The 21,046-nt window shown below is 40.9% G+C and overlaps 1 protein-coding gene across 2 annotated transcripts in view; it reads right to left on the reverse strand.

Annotated features, from left to right (window-relative positions):
- The window catches only part of FHOD3 (formin homology 2 domain containing 3), a 398,084-nt gene that overhangs the window by 205,454 nt on the left and 171,584 nt on the right, over positions 1–21,046 (reverse strand). For both annotated transcript variants that reach the window (XM_054381537.1, XM_054381535.1), the window contains exon 4: positions 16,692–16,759. In XM_054381537.1, coding sequence (XP_054237512.1) covers positions 16,692–16,759 — 68 coding nt within the window. The remainder of the gene's footprint in view (positions 1–16,691; positions 16,760–21,046) is intronic.

The following is a 21,046-nucleotide window of genomic DNA, read 5'->3' on the forward strand; positions in this document are numbered from 1 at the left end:
CAAGAGGGAGAGGGATCTACTTGAGAGAGTCCAAGGGAGGGCTACAAGGATGATTAAGGGACTGGAGCACTGCCTTACAAAGGAAGGCTGAGAGCACTGGGGCTGTTTAGTCTAGAGAGAAGACTGAGAAGGAATCTAATGTCTAGAAATATATGAGGACTGAGTGTCAGGAAGGAAGGGACAGCCTCTTCTCACATGCACCCTGTGATAGGACAAGGAGCAATGGATGTAAACTACAGCACAGGAAGATTCACCTCAACATGAGGAAGAACTTCTTTACTGTAAGGGTCACAGAGCACTGGAACAGGCTGCCCCAAAGAGGCTGTGGAGTAGTCTTCTCTGAAGATATTCAAGACCCATCTGGATGTGTTCCTGTGTGACCTATGCTAAATTCTATGGTTCCTCTCTGGCAGGGAGGCTGGACTTGAAGATCTCCAGAGGTCCCTTCCAACTCCTAACATCCTGTGACCCTGACAATCATAGCTAGCAAGTCCCTTCTTCTGAGTATTTTTACTGTTTCCACACACCACAGTGTATTAGGTATAGATTTCAGCTTTCCAACTAAGAAAGTCAAGACCCAGAGAGTAGATGGTTTTGTTAAGAGTGGTTTCTGACTTAACTGAAAACACTTTCAAAACAGGCAAGGGAAATAAAATAATCAAGGCCCTATTAGTGTGACAATTCACTTACTGAAAATTTCTTTCAGCCTTACAATTTACTTCTTATTAATTTCCTTCTCTCACCAGAGCTAAGTTAAACCATTCTCAAAGACTGACCAAATGGGAGACTTAAAATTGTAAGGACACAACATGAATAGACTTCTCCTACCCAGAGCAGGCAGCAGTGGGAGCAAGGGGAAGGGTCAGAAAGGAGTTTATGCAGGATTTACAAAAACTGACAAGAAAGCAGTAGCATAGTGTAGAATCAAGAAAGCTATCAGAAAACATACTCTAAAATAAGGAGTTCTACAATCTGATGAAAAATAGATGTGTCTTTTATCAGATAACACCACTGTCATGTTTAAGAGAATAAAGATATGTCGCAAAATCATCTATAGAGTGAAAAAACACAATTATTTTTTCAGTTGGTAATGGTATCCTAGCTCAAAGCACACTTCCTTGCTCTTTAAATACCTTTTGTTGATACCTAAGCAAACACGTTGATCTTGCAACAAGTGTGTCTGCATCATCCTTGAGGAAAAAAAAAAAAAAACACAGAATCACAGAATGTCAGGGGTTAGAAGGGACCTCGAAAGATCATCCAGTCCAACTCTCCTGCCAGAGCAAGGTCACCTAGAGCAGGTCACACAGGAACATAGCAGGTTTTGAACGTCTCCAGAGAAGGAGACTCCACAGCCCCCCGGGAAGCCTGTTCCAGGGCTCGGTGACCCTCACAGGGAAAAAAAAAATTCCTCATGTTTCCATGGAACTTCCCATGCCTCAATTTCCACCATTGCCCCTTGTGCTGTCATTGGGCATCACCCAGCAGAGCCTGGCTCCAGCCTCTTGGCACTCACCCAGCACATCTTTATCAACATTAGTGAGGTCACCCTCAGGCTCCTCTACTCCAAGCTAAAGAGCCCTCAGCTCCCTCAGCCTCTCCTTATAAGGAAGATGTTCCACTCCATCATCTTTGTGGTTCTGTGCTGGTCTCTTTCAGGCAGTTCTCTGAGGTCCTTCTTGAACTGAGGGGACTAGAACTGGACACAAGATTCGAGATGCAGCCTCATCAGGGCAGAGTAGAGGGGATAGAGAACCTCTCTTGAGCTACTGACCACACTCCTTCTAATAAAACCCAGGATGCCATTGGCCTTCTTGGCCACAAGAGCACATTGCTGGCTCATGGCCATCCTTCCACCCACCAGGAGCCCCAGGTCCTTTTCCCCTTCACTGCTCTCCAGCAGGTCAGTCCACAACCTACACTGCTCCATGGGGTTGTTCTTTCCCAGGTGCAAGGCTCTACACTTGCCCTTGTTAAATTTCATTGAATTTCTCCCTGCCCAGCTCTCAGCCGAAGTCTCACTGAATGGCAACACAATCCTCCTGTGTCAGCCACTCCACCCAGTTTGGTGTCATCAGCAAACTTGCTGGCAGGGCACTCTGTCCCCTCACCCAGGTCATTGCTGAATAGATTGTATAGTACCATAGTCCTTATGCTAGAGAAATTAACAGTAGCTCAGCTTCAGAGACCTTCAGCTCAAACCCAAACAAACATTTAACAGCACATATCCATTAGGAGATGTTGACATGCAGTGAGAGATAAGAATGTAAATATTTTTTTAACCTTAAAATGTTCTCCATAATCTTAAGCAGTGAATGCCTATTGGAGTATCACCTGGGGAAAAAACAGTATTTGATCCTCCAAATAAATCATGTTAAGGATCTGCTTTATGTAGGTGACTATTGTTTTTTTCCTCTTTTTATTTTAACATGGACCTACCCAAAGCACATTGTGAGTTCTACCTTCTGGAAGTATTTTCAAAGCAGCTGAGGGTGTAAATCACTACAGCATAGATTCATCCTTGACCGAAAGGAGTATTGAAGGGGAACAACAGAGGAAACGAAGGGGTTGAGCAACCAGCCTGCTTTTGGAAAGCATTGAATAAACAAATCAAATGTGAATTAAAAAAAGGCTTTTAAGGTACTTCTTTCCCAAATAAAAGAAGAAAGAAGGTGTAATGAAGCAGAGCACAAACATGCCATGCTTGAGACATAAATCTCAACTCAGTACATTATCAATCCCATCAGTGTATGTGAAGAGAGGAAAGAAGCAAACATCTGGGATGTGCAGCAAAAGATGAAAGGTATCCAAACCCGTACATTCTACATTGGAAGGAGAATGTTTACACAAATTTTGGTCGAGGATAATCTTTTCAGACCCATTAACTCACTAACTTGCCAAGTTAGGTGACCTCAAGAGTAAAGGCTACTTTCCAGCAGCAGTAAGAGGTTCAGGTTTCCAGGAAGAGAGCATTCATTGTGTGACAAAGATATGTACAAGTAGCTGCCCACATGTGTGTGGTAAAAGTTAAAGGGCGGCAGGCAAAGTTTGTAATTTGCTATGAAAATGGATTCCTCTGCTAATATCACAAAGATTTATGTCCCCTTAATCAGCAGGCATTAAGACACTGATGAGAAAAGCAGCAAAACACAGGCGAAGCTCAACAAGCTTCCTGCTAAGCTCCCGCAACCATAAAGATTGCACAGTGACACAAAGGCTGGCTACTTAATGTCTTTGCAAAACATACTCCTGGCCTCATTGGATAACTACATTTGCCATGTTCATTCACAGACTTGTAATAGGTCCTCTGTATTATTTAGGCATCTCAGAAGGAAAAAAATCCAACAAGATAATGTTGAGTCATGTTGTAGTAGAGCTCTATTTTTGTCTAAACTATTAATGAAAAGGACAATAAATATACTTAAGCAAGCTTTAAACTCAGTGGTTTATGTGGCTTGACAAAAAGCACAAATCACACTTTTAAGTCCCTAACTCAGCTTAGCTATTAAAAAGACCCCACAAACCCAGTGATTAAGCAGTCTCAACAGAATCATAGATGGTCTGGGTTGGAAGGGACCTCCAAAGATATCTAGTCCAACCCCCTGGCAGTCAGCAGGGACATCCTCAACTAGATAAGGTTGCCCAGATCCCTGTTGAGCCTCATTTTGAGTATCTCCAGGGATGGGGGCTCAACCACATCCCTAGGCAACCTGTCCAGTGTTCCACTACCCTCATGGGAAAGAACTTGTTCCTAACATTCAGTCTAAATCTACTCTAGTTTGAAACCGATGCCTCTGTCCTATCACTGCAGGCCTTTGTGAACAGTCTCTCTACATCCTTTTTGTAGGCCCCCTTCAGGTACTGGAAGGTCATCATTATCCCAGAGCTTTCTCTTCTCCAGGCTGAACACCCCCAGCTCCCTCAGCCTGTCCTCATAGCAGAGGTGCTCCAACCCACTGATCATTTTGTGGCCCTCCCCTGGACCTGCTCCATCAGGTCCATGTCCCTCCTGTTTTGAGGGCTTCAGACTGGGACTGAGGTCTCACCAGACCAGAGCAAAGTGGCAGAATCACCTCTGTGGATCTGCTGGCAATGCATCTTTTGATGCAGCCCAGGGTGTGATTGGCCTTCTGGGCTCCAAGCTCACACTGCCTGCTCATGTCCAGCTTCTCATCCTTCACCACCCCCAAGTCCTTTTCCACAGGGCTGCTTTCTATCACCTCCTCCCCCTGCCTATATTGATAGTGAGGATTGTTCCAGCCCAGGTGCAGAATCTTGCCCTTGCTCTTGTTGAACCTCATGAGGCTCACCTGGGCCACCTCTCCAGCCTGTCCAGGTCCCTCTGGATGCCATCCTGTCCCTCTGGCATATTGACAGCACCACTCAGCTTGGTGTCATCTGCACACTGCTGATGGTGCCTGGATCCCTCTGTCTACAGCATTGATAAAAATATTAAACAGCACAGGTCCCAGTACAGACCCCTGAGGGACATCACTGTCACTGCTCTCCATCTGGACTTCAAGCCATTGAGCACCACCCTCTGGATGTGACCATTCAGCCAATTCCTTACCCACTGAGCAGTCCACCCAGCAAATCCATCTCTCTCCAGCTTGGTGAGCAGGATGTTGTGGGACAGTGTCAAAGGCCTTGCAGCAGTCCAGACAGATCACATCCATAGGTTGTCCCTTATCTACTGCCATAGTCACTTTGTCATAGAAGGCCACAAGGTTAGTCAGGCAGGACCTGCCCCTAGCAAAGCCATCTGGCTGTCTTGAATCACCTCCTGTCCTCCATGTGCCTCAGCTTGGCATCTAGCAGGATCTGTTCCATGATCTTCCCAGGCACGGAGGTGAGGCTGACAGGTTGGTAGTTCCCAGGGTTCTCCTTTCTACCCTTTTTAAAAATGGGAGTAATGTTTCCTTTCTTCCAGTCACCTGACTGCCAGGACTTTTCAGATATCATGGAAACTGGCAACTACATCAGCTAATTCCCTAAGGACTCTGGGATGCATCTACATATGTCCCATGGACTTAGATATCTTCAGGTTCCTCAGATAGCCACTTGTTGTCTGTTACAGTGGGAGGGACTTTGTCTCCCTGGTCTCCAGCTTGTGGGCCATCCACACGAGAGCCATGACTATATGTTCATGTGACACTATCAGAATAAGAAGCGTAGGCAAGATTCCCTTCTTCATTACCCATTCTCCTATCTCTGTACCATTTGATATATTATCTAATGCAGGTTTGTGGGATCTAATCTGAAGGTTGAGACTGAGTTTTTTTCAAGGAAGGGCACTTTGCAAGAATTCATCTTACCTGATGTGCAGCTTTCATGGGCAAGGATGAGTTGTTTATGCTGACAAAGATAAATCTTTCTGAAGTCTGCTATTTCTGCAGGCCCTATGTTTGAAAACTTTTACCCAAAGCACAATAATTTTTATGCCACAAGAAAGTGGCTTTGCTTCCTAGTAAGAATTGAGGTTTTGGAAGACAGCTTTTCAAGGGGATTTTTTTTTTTTAAGCTACCAAGCCTGCTGCAAGCTTGATTTGCAGTGCTTGGGAAACTGGATTAGAAACTGAACATTTGGATACTCACGCACATATTTCTCTCTTACATGGCTAACAGCTGAGCAGACTACTGCCTTTCCAAGGAATCTTAACAAGATGCTTGTCCATGAGATTTTCACTATGGAGAACTTATTTTTTACATTTTTTTTTTCTTTCATAAGCTATTCCATTGTTTGCTTGAGCATTCCCATATTTAATCATACACTGCACAATTCCCTCTTGTTTCTATTACAAAGTTAAACATTGCACATTTTATAATGTTTATTTATTTAAATAAGGAGCCATGGGACTCCCCAGCCTGTGCTCTCCACATGACACATTACTGAGTGAGCCAGCAATCACATTTTCTACTGACCAAACTTTCCAAAACACAGAAATTGCAATAATCCAGACTAGAAGTGAAAGCAACACAGACAGCCAGAGTACCAGCCAGAACCACAAGAATCTCCTTGCTAAGCTTTGCCTAAAGGCTTGTAGGAGGGGATTGGACCCACAATGACCTCCAATAGTTGGCACACTTCACCTTCTGAGGAAGAGCTTCCCTCTCTGCTCTGTCACTCTACAACAACTCTATTAAGAGAGATTTAAACTTTGATTCTTGGGCCATCTCTAATTTTCTCTGCAGAACAAAGCCAGTAATTTCACAATGATATACTGCATTCATGTGTTTATCACAATGTAACACAGGAATGCAGTATAGGCAACAGACAAGATAAATATTGCCAATTCACTACGCAGTATAGCATTCAGAGGAGAAATGCAAACCTTACTGGATTCAAAGAGGTGGACCATCCTCCTGTGCTGCCTGAGCTTGTGGGAGAAGTTGCTAACAGCATGGTAATAGAGTCCTATAGGCAGAAAGGGCATGGGTCATTCAGATACTGTCTGGCTCCAGGAATAAAAATTACTACTTTTAAAAAGGGGAAGCTAGAGAAGTCTCTCTTCCTTGCTAAATTCATCTATCAAACAGTATGCTGGTAAAGTGCACTGTCCCCATTCTACCTCAATACACTGGAACAAGGTCTCCTTGGAAATCCCTCTTCCTGAGATTTCTTTGCCAGGAATATATGCTGCATAACAGACAGAACTGCAGACAGAACTGAAATAGAATCCCTAGATGATTATGGTCAATGTGGCAGCGGGGAGAGGGAGTAAGGAAAAAAATGCCTTGCCACTCACCAAAAGTGCCTCCCAACATGCAAATGATGGCTACTCTTCTGAGAAATGAAAGTACTTCCCTCCCTCCCCCCACCTTTTGAAAAATTTATCAAAATGACCTGCAAAGTCAAGATACGATCACAAAGTTCAGCTGTTTTTAGGAGGATTAAGGGTTAGGGATTAGGCTTCATTCATTGAAGAATGTAAATTAGCAGCAGAGTGACAGCAGCTGACTGGGGAGGAAGGAGGTAGCAGGTCAAAGAGCAGAGCATGCAGAACTGCAGGCTTTGGCTGGCATAAATTGCAAATGACAATGCAGCTGGTGCTCCACCACATGAAAGTGAACGCAGGACTAGTGCTCAATGTACTTGAAAAGCCTTCTCTGTTATGAAGCAAATGAAAGCAGAATGACAAACCCCACATTTCTGTTAGCAATAGCATCAATGATGGATAGGTCCTTATTCCACCCTACCTACTCCAAAGAGTGCCAGGAGAATAGAAATCCATTCGTCTTCTTTCCTAATAATTTCTCTGGCTCTGGCAAACCTCCACATATACGAAAAACCTCAAAACAACCCCACAGCTTGCTCCTAACCTGACTGCCCTGGGCAGCAGTAGCAATGAGGCAACACAGGGCTATGACCAGAATACAATTCTGTTACCTGGGAGCTTTCATGTCCACAGCTTTCCCATATGATTTCAAGTGATTATACAATGCTCTGTCCAAATAGGAATGGAAAATTAACAGTCATTTATTCTCAGCCCTCCTTTCACTTGCCTAGCTCTGTGAGCCCAGAGCCTACATTAGAAATATACCACAATTCCACTGCTGCTACCTGCCTTCACTACGTATCACATCTGCTAAAGTTACCAGCAAAATTGTTACTCCCATTGACAAAACTACAATGATGTGGTAATAAAAGAGTTATGACATACTCTATTAGAAACAGAAATCCTGGATAATTTCTGGAGTCCAGCTTTTTCACTGGCTAAAGCAACAGGTTGCATTTTATGGATCAAGATTGGCTTGTACTGTTTGCAGTTAGAAAAGCTCAATTTGGCTTGAAAACTGAGTAAACACAGTCAGGAAGTGATTGAAGGAGCATAGACGGCCAAGACACAATTTATAGTAACTTTCCCACACTTTAAACTACAGTTCCATTCTTTGGAATCCATAGTTATTGATATAATTAAAATCCTAGATTGCCTATCCAGAAATGCCTGATACTATCTAACTCAATCGTCACTGTTTATTCCAGTTCATTTTAGAAGCCAAGTCATCTATTGCAAATAAATCTGGAAAGAAATAATTCCAAAAACATACCCACATGCACATATTTATGCACATACATAAAGAAACTTAATTCCTACAAGTCCCCCAAGACTTCATTGCCATTTCAACCTAAATTATTTAAGCAGCTACAAGACGTTTCTATGTATGGACCAGACAAGCCAGTGCTTAGGCAGGCAAGCCTTGAATTTAACTAGGAAATCTCAGCTCTACTCTGAGTCAGAAAACTGCTTTTAGAAGGTGATCTAAACACAGATCTTAGGGGTAGTAGGAGGAGGATCTTCTTCTGTCAGAAAAAGTCCACCCCTCTCAGACAAGTATTTTTACTTCCTGATAATTGGTGACTCAGAAAACACCCCAAGACAAGAATGCTACACCAGTTTGTTTGCTGTCTTCCTTTGCCCACACTCCCATCAGCGTACCTAGAAGAAGAATTCCTTGAGGACAAGAGTGCCCTGGACTAGGATAGCCCAGAACTGAAGTCAGCTAGTAGAGGCAACTGTGGCAGAAGCATTTTAGCAGTGAAGGGTTCGATGTGGACCCAGCAATCTGTTTGTCCGTCAGGGGAAGGTGCTTCCCCTTATAATCTCTGTTGATGGCAATTGCACTTCAGCTGTTCACTGCCCTTACCACCTGTGCCACAGCTTCCACTACTCTGCCCTGCAAGCCTTTCCTTGCATTTCTCTGTGCTACACTGCATACTTCTCTGGACCAGCTTTTACACTGTCCCCACCCATGCCATGCGTACCTGTGTACAGGACTGCATACACAGAGGCACGACACAGTGGAATAGAAGGACATCAGTATTTTCACACTGTTCCCTTTTTTCCTGTTCTCACATCTACTTACATGGAGCAACATTTTACAGCATGCATGGGAGGAATGACCATCCCCCTGCCCTTTCAGCAACCTGCAATGCAAAGCTTGGCTACTAATGACGATTGCAATGAACATTCACCCTCCAGTATCAATTCCATTGCACATCCTTGACACGAGTCACTTGCATAAGCAGCAATCACCGAATGGTAGCAATTTTTTTCCCAGCCTTTAAAGCACATCTGTGCCAGCCAGTGATAACACCGCATCACTGAAGTACTAAACAATAAATTGCTTGCTTTCCAAGACAAAACCAGTTCGAAGACAACACTCTTGTGCTTATGTAGTTCCACCTTGGCACCAATAAAAAGATACAGAAAGTCTCCAAAAAGTGGTCCATCTACAGCCATGAAGTCTCCCGTTCTAAAATACCCTCAGATCAGAAAACAAATGTTCTGTTGTGTCTCAAGAACTTGTTTTGTATTGTGCCAAAAATGCCAGCCAAACAAACGTTGCATTTGCTGGTGCTTCCCGTTAGCAGAGCTGAGGAGCTGTGATGCTTATTCTTCCACACCCCCTTTATATAGGGATACATTTTAAATCAGACACCTTCCTGCAATTTCTTTTGCATAGTTGAAAAAATACACGGTGGGCAAAAATAAATGCTTTAATAGTTACCATGACTTTACACATTGAAACATGTGAACACATCCAGTATTTAATGCCATGAAACAAATGTGCAATTGCCTTACAGACAGAATCATAGACTTGCTAGGGTTGGATGGGACCTCAAGGATCATCTAGTTCCAACACTGCAGGGACACCTCACACCAGATCAGGTTGCTCAGAGCCTCATCCAGTCTGGCTTTAAAAACCTCCAGGAATGAGTCTTCCACCACCTCCCTGGACAACCTCTTCCAGTGTCTTACCACCCTCATGGGGAAGAATTTCTTCCTAACATCCAATCTGAATGTACCCATTTCTAGTTTTGTTCCTTTCCCCCTAGTCCTATCACTTCCTGACACCCTCAAAAGTCCCTCCCCAGCTTTCTCATAGCCCCCTTCAGATATTGGAAAGCCACAATAAGGTCTCCTTGGAGCTTTCTTTTCTCTGGACTGAACAACCCCAACTCTCTCACTCTGTCCTCATAGAAGAGCGTCTCCAGCTCTCTGCTCATCCTTGTGGCCCTTCTCTGGACACCTTCCAGCACCTCCAGATCCTTCCTGTAATAGGGGCTCCAGAACTGGACATAAGAGCTCCAGGTGGGGTCTCACCAGAGTGGAATAGAGGGGGGGAATCTCCTCCCTGGCCCTGCTGGCCACAATTCTCTTGATGCAGCCCAGGCTCTGGTTTCTGGTTTCTGGGCTGCAAGCATACACTGATGGCTCATGCTGAGCTTCTCATCCACCAGAACCCCCAAGGCCTTTTCTTCAGGGCTGCTCTCAATCTAGTCCCTGCCCAGCCTATCTCTGTGCTTGGGATTGCCCTGACCCAGATGTCTTCATGTTTGAGGGTATTGGGAGGTACTCTAATCTGAAAGAGGTTCAGACACCTTTCGATTTTTTCATCTGTCCAAACTTTTTAAACCAAGACTTTTATATGAGTAACTTCTCAATAATGCAAAGATTTCTAAAAGTCTCTCTCAAGTTTCTCTAATTCCTCAAATGACAGACATGGAGATATCTGAGACAACCAGCACTAGCCACATAGCTATCCCAGTAACTCCCCTGTGTTATGTTAAAAAACTATCTTGAGGAAATAAGTAATGGATAAGAATCAAATCTTGCTTTATTAAATCTGTTGAGATTCCTCAGTTAAATCAGCATTTATTAGACATCGTTAAGGTATGTTTAGAGCATCAAGCAGCAGTAAACAGAAATGGTAGAAGGTAGACAACATAGATTGCATGTGTATAGGAAAGGATTTAAATGTTTAAAATGTTTCTTGCCTATCTTTTTTTTTTGTTGTTCTTTTTTAAAAAGCAACCTTGTCTAGTGAATTTAACATAGCTTCTTAGAAAAATTGTTCTCTCTTATTTTGCATACATGACAAAAAGCATGAATGTAAAACCTGAAAACCTTCAGTACATATTTCTATTCTTCTATCAAGGTCCACTATACCATTTCCCACTCATTTACTACTTCTTTGTCCTTAGTGAGATGCATCTCATTTGTATAGGAATGAAGAACTACTCTTTTAACATTTTGGGTTTCCCATTAATGAAGACCGAGGAGAAAAATCAGCCTACAGTTTTCAATGTTTAAACTTTTCTGATAGACACTCAGTCTATAAACGATACATATTGGAACTCATGTGCATGGAAGCAAGTATGTGCATTCTATATGCACAGTCTTCAGTGGGTACAAGTGAAATCCCCAAAGAATCACTTATGTCTTGAGTTGATAGACAAATTAAAATGTGTTCTGTCACTGAAAATAGTGGCCTACTTGTTTGAGTTGGAGGGAGCAATAAACCAATGCATTCAGTCTTTTAAGGAGAGGGAACTGAATTCTTAAAACAGGTTGAAAGAAAGAACATGAAAAATAAACTGTCCTGCTATTTCAGCATGAACATTTGGATGTAACTATCTGTTTTCAATATTTGGTTATTCCAGTTAATGAAGGCACAGGTAATGACAGGATCTTTTTCCCCTCTGTAAGTGCCAAGAAGCAAGCAAGCAAAAATAAGCCACATCTAAATATTAAACTAAACAATTGTTAGCCAGAAAAGATTTTGCTTGCCTCCCTGTATAAAGATAAAGCATTTAGTGGGAAATGAAAAAAAAAAAAGTCACTGTCACTGTTGCTGTTTACCACAGTCCATCTACCTGCATGTACTCAATCAGCAGGTAAAAATAACACTGCAACTAAAGACATTCGATGCCATTGAATTGATGAGGCCAGAATTTCATCCTTTGTACCTTAGGAAGAGAGCAAACACATCACCTCACTGTTTTTTACCTCCCAAACTTAAGAGCTGAATTAAAAAATTACTAAAAAATAACTTAGACCAGAGACTACCAGGGATATCCTTCATGGCAGCTAAGCAACAGATCAAAAAACGTTCATGCATTATATTACATACCTGAGGAAGCTAAAGTAGATAGGCTCCATACAAAACAAGGTTTCCTGTTTCAATTCAAAGATTCACACAAATTAGAGAATGAATAATGGTGGCTTCACAAGGTTTTAGGGGTGGAAATAGTCGACATTTTACAGTCTCATCAAGAACTGTTTAGATGTCAGCCTAGGCATGAAGAAGACACTTCATTTGCCAATGTAATTGAGAAACTGACCTTGACATTTAATGTGGCTTATTTACTTTATTTATAATTTCTCAAGAGTAATGAGACACATGCTTTGTAAACCACGATAAAACAGATAAAGTGCTAAGTGGAACTATGGTGAATTCAATTCTGCAAGGAAATGAAGGTTCCCTCTTTTTCATGACTTAATCACGAACCCTTTCAATAGGACTTTTAAAGGAGAGAGATGGCAGCCCGCCTCCCAAGTGATGACAGCAGCCTCTAAATCAAGTGTCACACAGCTTCAAATCCTCAGGAGTCATTGTCATTCTCGCTTGCAGGAGGGGAAGGACCTGCCTCCTTCCTTGAGATCAGTGAAGCAAACACAGAATACTCTTCCTGCTCTGTGAAGGCTGATTGATGACTACTTAGCAGATGAAATGTGTGACATTTGATTTCACTCACTGATAAGATTGTGCACATCCAAACACCTTCTAGTTAATGTTTCCGGGGCCCCTGCATAGCTGTTATTTCGGAGGTTTTACACAAAGCTCAATTGTTCCACGATGAGTTAATTTCTCAACAACAGAAGAAAATTTTGGAAAATAATTTTGTTGCTGTGTTGCTTGATATTCTGATAATAACACATAACAGCAACCTAGGCTCCTCAAGATAAACAGCAGGAGATGTCCTGCATTTGTCAAATGACACTTAGTGCAGAAAAGGAAATTAAACTAAATGGAAACTGACTTTTTTTCTTCTTTAAGGTTTAAAACTACACAATTTAGGTCTGATTTCCAGAAAACCTCATGCATTCATTGATTAAAAATATTTTCCAGAACCATAAAAAGAATATTTAATCATGATTATAGAGTTCAACAGATTTGAAATATGTTTTATAGCTTTCTTATCTTACTTACAATGCCATATACTCATCCAGTTATTTCATATTTTGAAACAGTGCAATTAACACATTTTGAAACTATGCTTTGTAACTACAAGGCATTCTTTGACTTCTAGATTCTAAAGAATGCCTGCTTTATATTACAGCTAGTCATATCACAGGTCTCATTAAATAAACTTTTTTAATATCAAGTAAATGGCAGAGCACTATTTAGATATATTATAGTGCCCATACTCAGTTTTTCCACTTTTAAGTTGGATATTGAACTAAATTTTTAAAGTAGCTTTATTTTTACTTTTCTTACAATATCGCAATCATGAAATGCAAGAATGCTTTTTGAGCTTCTTAAGTGCCATATCCAGCTAGATCCTGGCCCTGGATGCCTTTGGGAGTTCTAGCACTATGCACAAAACTCACAAATCTCTGATAAAAGCAAGAGCCAGGCAACTCAGAAATCTGTCAAAAATACATTCAAAGGGAGTTGAAACCTGTACTCCAACAGGTTGTCAGTTATATTTGTAGGTATTTTTTCATCTCTTTTACGGTCAAGTGCATTACATATTTCTAGTCTGAATATTATTCTCCTCACTCTACAAGCTTCTTTGTCAAAAAGCATACTGGCAAATCAGAGGAAGAATACTGCAGTCCAGTCCAGTAAAAGATCTTGAGTGCGGTTATCTTAACCCTTCAGAATGAGTACCAGGACCAGAACGGCATTACTGTTGAAGGAAAACACTCACACAGCCTTTAGCATTTTGCAAACCTGGCCCACCAGAAGAGAGCAACGAAAAAATTCCGAATCTGGGCTTGACAAATGAATCTTCTGTTTAAAATCTGAAACAAAGGCATTGCTTTTGCCAAACCCTGGTAAGCTTTGCTGAGGCCATGCATCAAAAAGCACGAGCTCCAACTATTTGGAATTCCTATTTGATGTAAAACTTGCAGTCTCAATGCAAGTAAGAGACTGCACGTTACCTTGAAGCTCTTCAAATTAAAAATGATACTGACACAGAAGTGTGCCAGATTAACTCAGCTATAATGAAATGATTTTAAAACATGATGTGATGCACTCTCCTGCCACTTAAAGATGTGATGACATCTCCATAACAATCTGAAAATTTAAAAATAAAAAGACTGGTTTTGAAGTCAACATTTTATTTTCAAAATATACTCTTAAAGAATGTAAATACGATGAGATACAAAATCAAACAGATATTTATGTTGAAAACTATACTTTAAAAAAAAACAACAAACATTTAAAATAAGGACTGATTTTTACTGCTGACATTAAAGGCATAGACTGAAAAATAAATTAGGTATGACCATTTGGACAATACTTCATCTTATAACATAACCTTATAATATTAACTGGCATTTTTCTTCACTAAAAACTGAAATCATCTTATATTCTGTCATGGTTCATTATGAAATAAACTGAAATTGTAATCCAAACATGTCCTTAGCAATGCCAGTAAAGGTTACGGGCATCAAAGTTTACAAGTAAACAGGAATTTACATTACACGTGGTCTCATTTCCCAGTTTGAAGTGTACTACCTCAAATACCTGAGAATATGATATGAATACAGTGCAGCTTGGAGAAGACTTCTCCTCAATTATCCACTAATGAGAACCTGAATTTTGAGAGCATATGAAGATTTTTTTAAAGAATATGTTTGTCCGACAAACTGCAATACTTCACCCAGAAATAGCTACTTAATGTGGCAATAGAAAACTCCTGCATTCTTTTCTGTATGACGTACATTAGGAAGCATGGAAGTCAAATTCTTCAAGGAAAATTATGTTCTGAAACTGTTAGACCAAGCTTCATTTAGAATTAAATTCATACATAGACAAGTGTTTGTGTGCATTGCTTTCCCTTTCCCTCTCATTATTCTAGCTCAGTCAACTCCAATCAAATGCACTGGGATAAATATTTAAACAGCATTTCCAGGAAAACTGATTATCACCTGGAAGTCAGAGATGTTAATGGTGTGTTCACTGAAAGCACTGAGCACTACGTGTCCAGAAATACCTCCTAGACTTTACATAACCTACATATACGAACATCCAAACTGAGAAGAGTCATGATGGAAGGTATAGGAGGTGCAGGATGGGTGAAGAGGGGTTTAGCACTTGCTGCTAAATGTGTGTGAATGCTCAGATTAACCTGTGGAATACAGAAATTCAGAGAAATACTAATGCTTCCCAGAAGCAGCTAAGGTGAACAAAAGGTGAAGAAACCAGAGAAGATTCATGGAAATCTGACGAATTTCTTCTGAGTACACAGTCCAGCTATGTGGCAAGCTCACAGGGAAACCCAGCTTGCATCACTCTGACTCTCAAACAAGCCTTGAAGAGACAATGGTTTTTCCAATGTGTGGCCATGAGGTGACCAGACTGGTTTGGAGCTATAACTCCTTCATCCAAAAATTTCCAAATTCAAGGACTTTCTTCTGACACAGAAAGTTTCTTCAATTACCATTTTTTTTCCATGAAATACTTTGCCCTTCCCTCTCTACTCCTATCATCTGGAAAAATCTTGATTCTTGGCATTTCATAAATTCTTGATGCTTAACTGTGAAACCTGCAAAAAGCATTGTGTGCTTTGGAAATTGGCAGTTTTGTAGTCTTGCAGGATTCTTAAATGCTGCTAGTCTGCTGCTAGTAAATGACTGTTTAAAACAAAGCAAAAAAATGCTCAACAGCTTGAAACCATTACACCTACCTCTTGTAGCTGAAAATCATCATAGGTTGTTACCCTCCATTTGGCTCCATTAGTAAAGGAGGAGAGGTGATTTTCATACTGATTTCACTTATATTTCTTGTCAGAAATGGAATGTGCCATCCTTAATTCCATTTTAGGATCCCATTGGCAGTATACTCCAGCTCTCACTGATGTTTTCTTTTCATCTTTCCTGACCTTTTTTCTCCAACAAGTTTCCTTCCAGTCTTGCACCTTTCCCAAGTCCCTCTTCTTATCCAGTAAAACCAATCTGAAATCCAAGCTTTTCATTCAATTCACTTTCTTATCATCCATATCACTTGTCTATCATATTGGCTACTTCGCCACAGGATTCAAAATTCTGCTGATTTCAGGTCTCTCCATAACAAACGCATTCAAACATACCTTTGCTTAAGTGGGTCAGGCAATACCATATCCTCCTCAGCTCTACAAAGTATCTTTTTAGCTATTCAAGAAATACTTTCTTTTAACCTAAATTCTAACACCTTCAGAGCTCCCCCACTACAGCTTGGTTCCTTATCAGATCTGTCCCATGTCTTGTAAAACCTTTTAAAGTTTTTGATCTGGCTTAAATCTAGTCTGTTTGTCAATGATTAGACCAATATTGGGCTGTGACTCAAACTCATGCTTTCCTATCTCCTCTTCTCATACTCCACTCCTACTTTTCCCAACTATGCCACTGCCTAAAGAGCAGCAAGTTTTCCTCTTAGAGTGTCAGTTTTCTTCTTTACTTTGCTGTCAGGTTCCAACCATTACCTGTCATTATACGTGGTCCCAGAGTCTGACAGAGTGAAGAAGCAGAGGAAGGCTTTCAAACCATAAAAAGACCCTAAGAAGCAAATGGTTAATTGCACTTTGCAAATGAAGCCTCAAAATTCTCTTTTGCAGAAACAGCAAGTTACTCTCTACACTAAAAAAAAAAAAAGAAAGAAAGAAAGAAAGAAATGGACAGCCATTATTTGTTCACCTGAAATATTTGTTTCAAGGAGAAAAGTGCTCGTCTCAGCTCCCGTCCATTGGAATTGTAAAGCTTTTCTGGAACAACAGAAAAAAAAAAAAGACAATAGTAAGTTCATAATAAATAAAACTGATGACATGGCAAAAAAAAGTGGTACAGATTTCAAAAGAGTTGGAGTGGAAAAGTCACAGCCCCCATTACCCACCAGGCAAGCTGCTGTTACAGAGAGCAGATTTGTTTTTCATACATACAGGACTCACTCATTTTAAAGCACAAGTAAAATCAGGGTTTAATTGTCCATAACTTCAGATGGCATCTCCCAGGTAAATTCACAATACCTTCCACATGGTCAGTGAGACCAATGCTCTAAGGAGTTTCTGCAAAATGCCTAGAAACACTGCTGCTCTAAATGAAGGCACATGTAGGGTTTACTGAAAATAACGGATTAGTCTCCAAAAGATTCATTCTTAGCTTTTGTTATCAAAGCTAGGGCCACTGAATCCCATCTTTGACTGCATTCCCTCTAGACATTTTCTCATGTTCTCATCTTTCTATTGTTAAATCCTTTCTGCAAGAGCAATGAACATTAATACCAGAAATAGTCAGGCAGTCTGTTTTAAGCATAATTCAAAACAGTGTTTTATTCTCATGAAAACTGATCTCGATCTTTTTATAAATGAAGCTGAAGCTTTCTTTTCATCATCCAGTACAGAAATATATTAGTTCATTTATTTGCCTACTAATGCATACTCGTAGGAAATAAAGAAGATGAAAGCAACTCCTCTGCTGTCATTCTGAACCCTGACACAATATTTGTGCCTTTGGAAGAAGTCGCAGACTGTACATCTCAAGTTTATTATTTCAGATTTGGAAGTGATTTGAGTATGCCTGGATGGAGCTGGAAGTCTTCCTGGCCTACTGCATTTGGCATATCTAGTAAAGACTCTATGGAACACTTTCACAGTAATATATTTATTGGTTCTTACACTAATACAGTCTGAGGACAATTACAAAGAAAACTCAAATCTTCACTGTCACCTCCCATGATGTACTTTGCCTCACCCACAGATCATCATGAAAGGACAGGGAACAGGAGGTCATGATATCAAACCTGGAGTATCAGTGGTGTGGGAATATCATTATGAAAAAATGAAATATCAACCCCCAAAGCTTTATTTCTTACTTTTCTCTATTTCTCTTTTAATTATCACTTTACACTACAAAATTAAATTAAATCTTATTTCCTTCTCTCAGGAAGTTATAAAAAAAGGCCTAGCATTCAAAGATTCAATGTATTTATAACTCAGTAACTTCAGGCAAAGAAGGCAATTTTTAATCTTAGAAAAATAGTTCTTATTCCCTACAGTCATCTTCAACCAAAGGAAAAATGTGAAGTAAAACTTCACCAAAGCTCACACTTTTTTTGGATACACTTTGAAAGTAGTTTTGCTAATCTCTAATTGCCTCTGATTTCAAAGGCAGAATGTGTAGATTTGGCAAAACTATTGTTGTTATAAATTGACTCCTTTCTTGCACTGTTTATATATTCCTGACCAAACACTGGAGGAGCAGATTTCACTTCAAGTCATAAACTTAGAGGCATACTTTAATTACTCTCACTTAAAAATGCACTGGCATGTGAAACTACATTTCTTGGCAGGATAAAGAGTGATTTTGTAAGGAAAACTTAAAGAATAATAAAGGTTTTTTTAAGACCCAGTCTGTCAACTTTATAATGCCATATTACACAAAATATTCCCCTTTGAAAGATTCCTCCATCTGGCATTTGTTACTATTAATTTCCTTCTATTCATAATTCACCAACATCACTACAAGCAGAATCTCTCTGAAGAAGGCAGTATATTATCATCTTAATTAAGAGAGGCACCAATTCTTAAAGTACTGGCAACTTTCTACATAAATATCAATGTCCTAACAAATGCCATCTATTAGTCTTGGTCTTAAAGACCAATCATCATCTCATCCTGGGGTAACATCCTAACAAACCATCCTTATGACACGATAACTCTGGCTGCTTTCATTGGTGCCTGCAGATTTTGGGTCTATCTCAGAGGAACGACGACACGCATTTGTCTTCTTGCTTTTTCCACAGAGCAGAACATCATCCTTGGCAATCAGCACAAACAATGCTCTCCCTGCCTGCCTGGAGCAAAGAGGACAGAATAACTGTGGCTCAAAAAGGAGTCTGTCATTAGAGCTGAAGAATCAATAATTACTGTAAGTATCAAGTTCGGTAACAGCAGTGGCAACAAGACAGCAACCCACAAGGCAACCACTTGAGCTGGTCTGAGAGCCCTTATGAGGAGTAACAGCCCAGGTAAGTCATCTCATCTCTGACATCTACTACCAGAACGCCGCAATCTACATGGAGAAAACGTCCATTTGCAGGTTCCTTCAAAGGTGAAGTTAATCTTGGTGAATCAGCTCAGAAGTACAAGCTCCTAACCTTCTTTCTTACACACAGGCACTGCAATGACCATCTAGGTAAGTCTTGGCACCTACTTCTTACTAGTGCTGGTCACCATCAGAAACTTTCATGGGGTAAGACAAGGAACAAAGCGAGACAATCAATCCCTGGAGTCATGCTACATCAGAAGAAGTTTTGGGTTGGAAATTCGCAGCCCAGGGCAAAAGTCACCTAGGGCAAGACAATCTGTGCAAGCCAAGGTAATGCACAGGTTGCTTTTAAAAAGCTTGCATCTTTATTGTATTTCTGTGTGCTCTTTTTCAGAAAATAAATTCATAAACCAGATTACAGCTCTGGGACACTTGGCAAAATGCTCTCAAGGCCTTATAGGATTCTCAATTGTCAGCAGTAACATTAACACCACAAGTCTCTGGCAGTGAAACACACCTCTCGTCCTTCCCCAGGTCAGGTACAGGCTGGACACACAGTACACTCATACAATTCAAGGTTAGAGCAAACAAAACAGGTCAGGGAGTTTGACATAGCTGACTGTATCTACCTCTTAAGGACTGCACTTCTAGCAGTTGCCTCAGAAGTGATGCTATTGTAGTTCGGTTTTACTATTTTTCGTCACAAAAAGCTGCAGCCTCGGCTGTGGAGCAGGCTTACAGCAAATGCCTACAGAAAGAAAATTCTCTTGGCGGATCCCTCTGATGTTAACTAACGCTAGAGGGCACTGCTTATTTCTTTATTTTGTGAAAGAAAAGGCACTCTTCCCCTTCATTGGCTTCCCACTTGTTGAGCAATACTATCTGGGATGCTGAGTTGGTATTTCAATAACCTTGAACCTTTGCTCTTTACCTGTAGACTGTAGGCCATCCTGAGAAATTAAAAAGCATCAGCACGGTCAACCTCAAACACTCACGACTTCTTTCTACAGGCAGAGGATCAGATAGGCTTAACACACAGAGACACATGTGAGAGGTAACAATGCACAAGTGCCTATTTTCTTGCACTGGCAGCACTTTGGTCAAGAAAAAAGTCTAAAAGAAGAACATTACTCAGGACTCTGGGCTTTTGTTTCCTTTGACTTTTGCAAAAATAATTCCCCTAGCATAGAAAGGAAAACAACTCATTCTAGGTGAAAAGGAGTGTCTATAAAGTGGCAGTGGTGTGGAAGGATTTGTTTTGCAGCAGCATCTTTTCAGAAAGCAAGAGAAGCCTTTACAAATCTTTGGACCACTGGTAGCCTTCAAAGGGGATTAGATATTTTCAAAGGTGACCATTAGAAGTCCTGCTACCCCTCTACTCTGCCCTGGTGAGGCCACACCTGGAAGTATTGTGTCCAGTTCCAGGCTCCTCAGTTCAAGAGGGACAGGTAGCTATTGGAGAGAATCTAATGGGGGGCCATGAAAATGATTAGGGAACTGCAGGAGCATCTCTCTTACAAGGAGAGGCTGCAAGGCCTCAGGCTCCTTAGCCTGAAGCAAGAAGACTGAGAGGGGATCTTATCTGAAGGCTGGAGATCAGGAGGATGGGGCTGGGTTCTTCTCCATGGTAGCAAGTGATAGGACAAGGGGCAACACGTACAAACTAAACCACAAGAGATTTCACTTGAACTTAAATAAAAACTTTTAAACTTCAAGGTTGATGAAGCCCTGGAACAGGCTGACCAGAGATGTTGTAGAGTATCCTTCTCCAGAGACTTTCAAAACCAATGTGGATGTTCCCGTGGTACCTGACCTAGGCATACTTGTGTTAGCAGTGTGGGTCCCTGCCAACCCCAATGATTCTGTGAAATATCTTTTGGTATTCAGCTCTTTCAACTACATGGGAAAGGGGACTATTTATAGACAATAGTAATTGGTCTTGACAGTCTTAATCAAAATATTGACTTTTCTTCTACTTTCTATGGGAAAAATACATGTTTTCAATC

This window comes from Indicator indicator, chromosome 6 (genome assembly GCF_027791375.1).
Source record: "Indicator indicator isolate 239-I01 chromosome 6, UM_Iind_1.1, whole genome shotgun sequence".
NCBI classification, from domain to species: Eukaryota; Metazoa; Chordata; class Aves; order Piciformes; family Indicatoridae; genus Indicator; species Indicator indicator.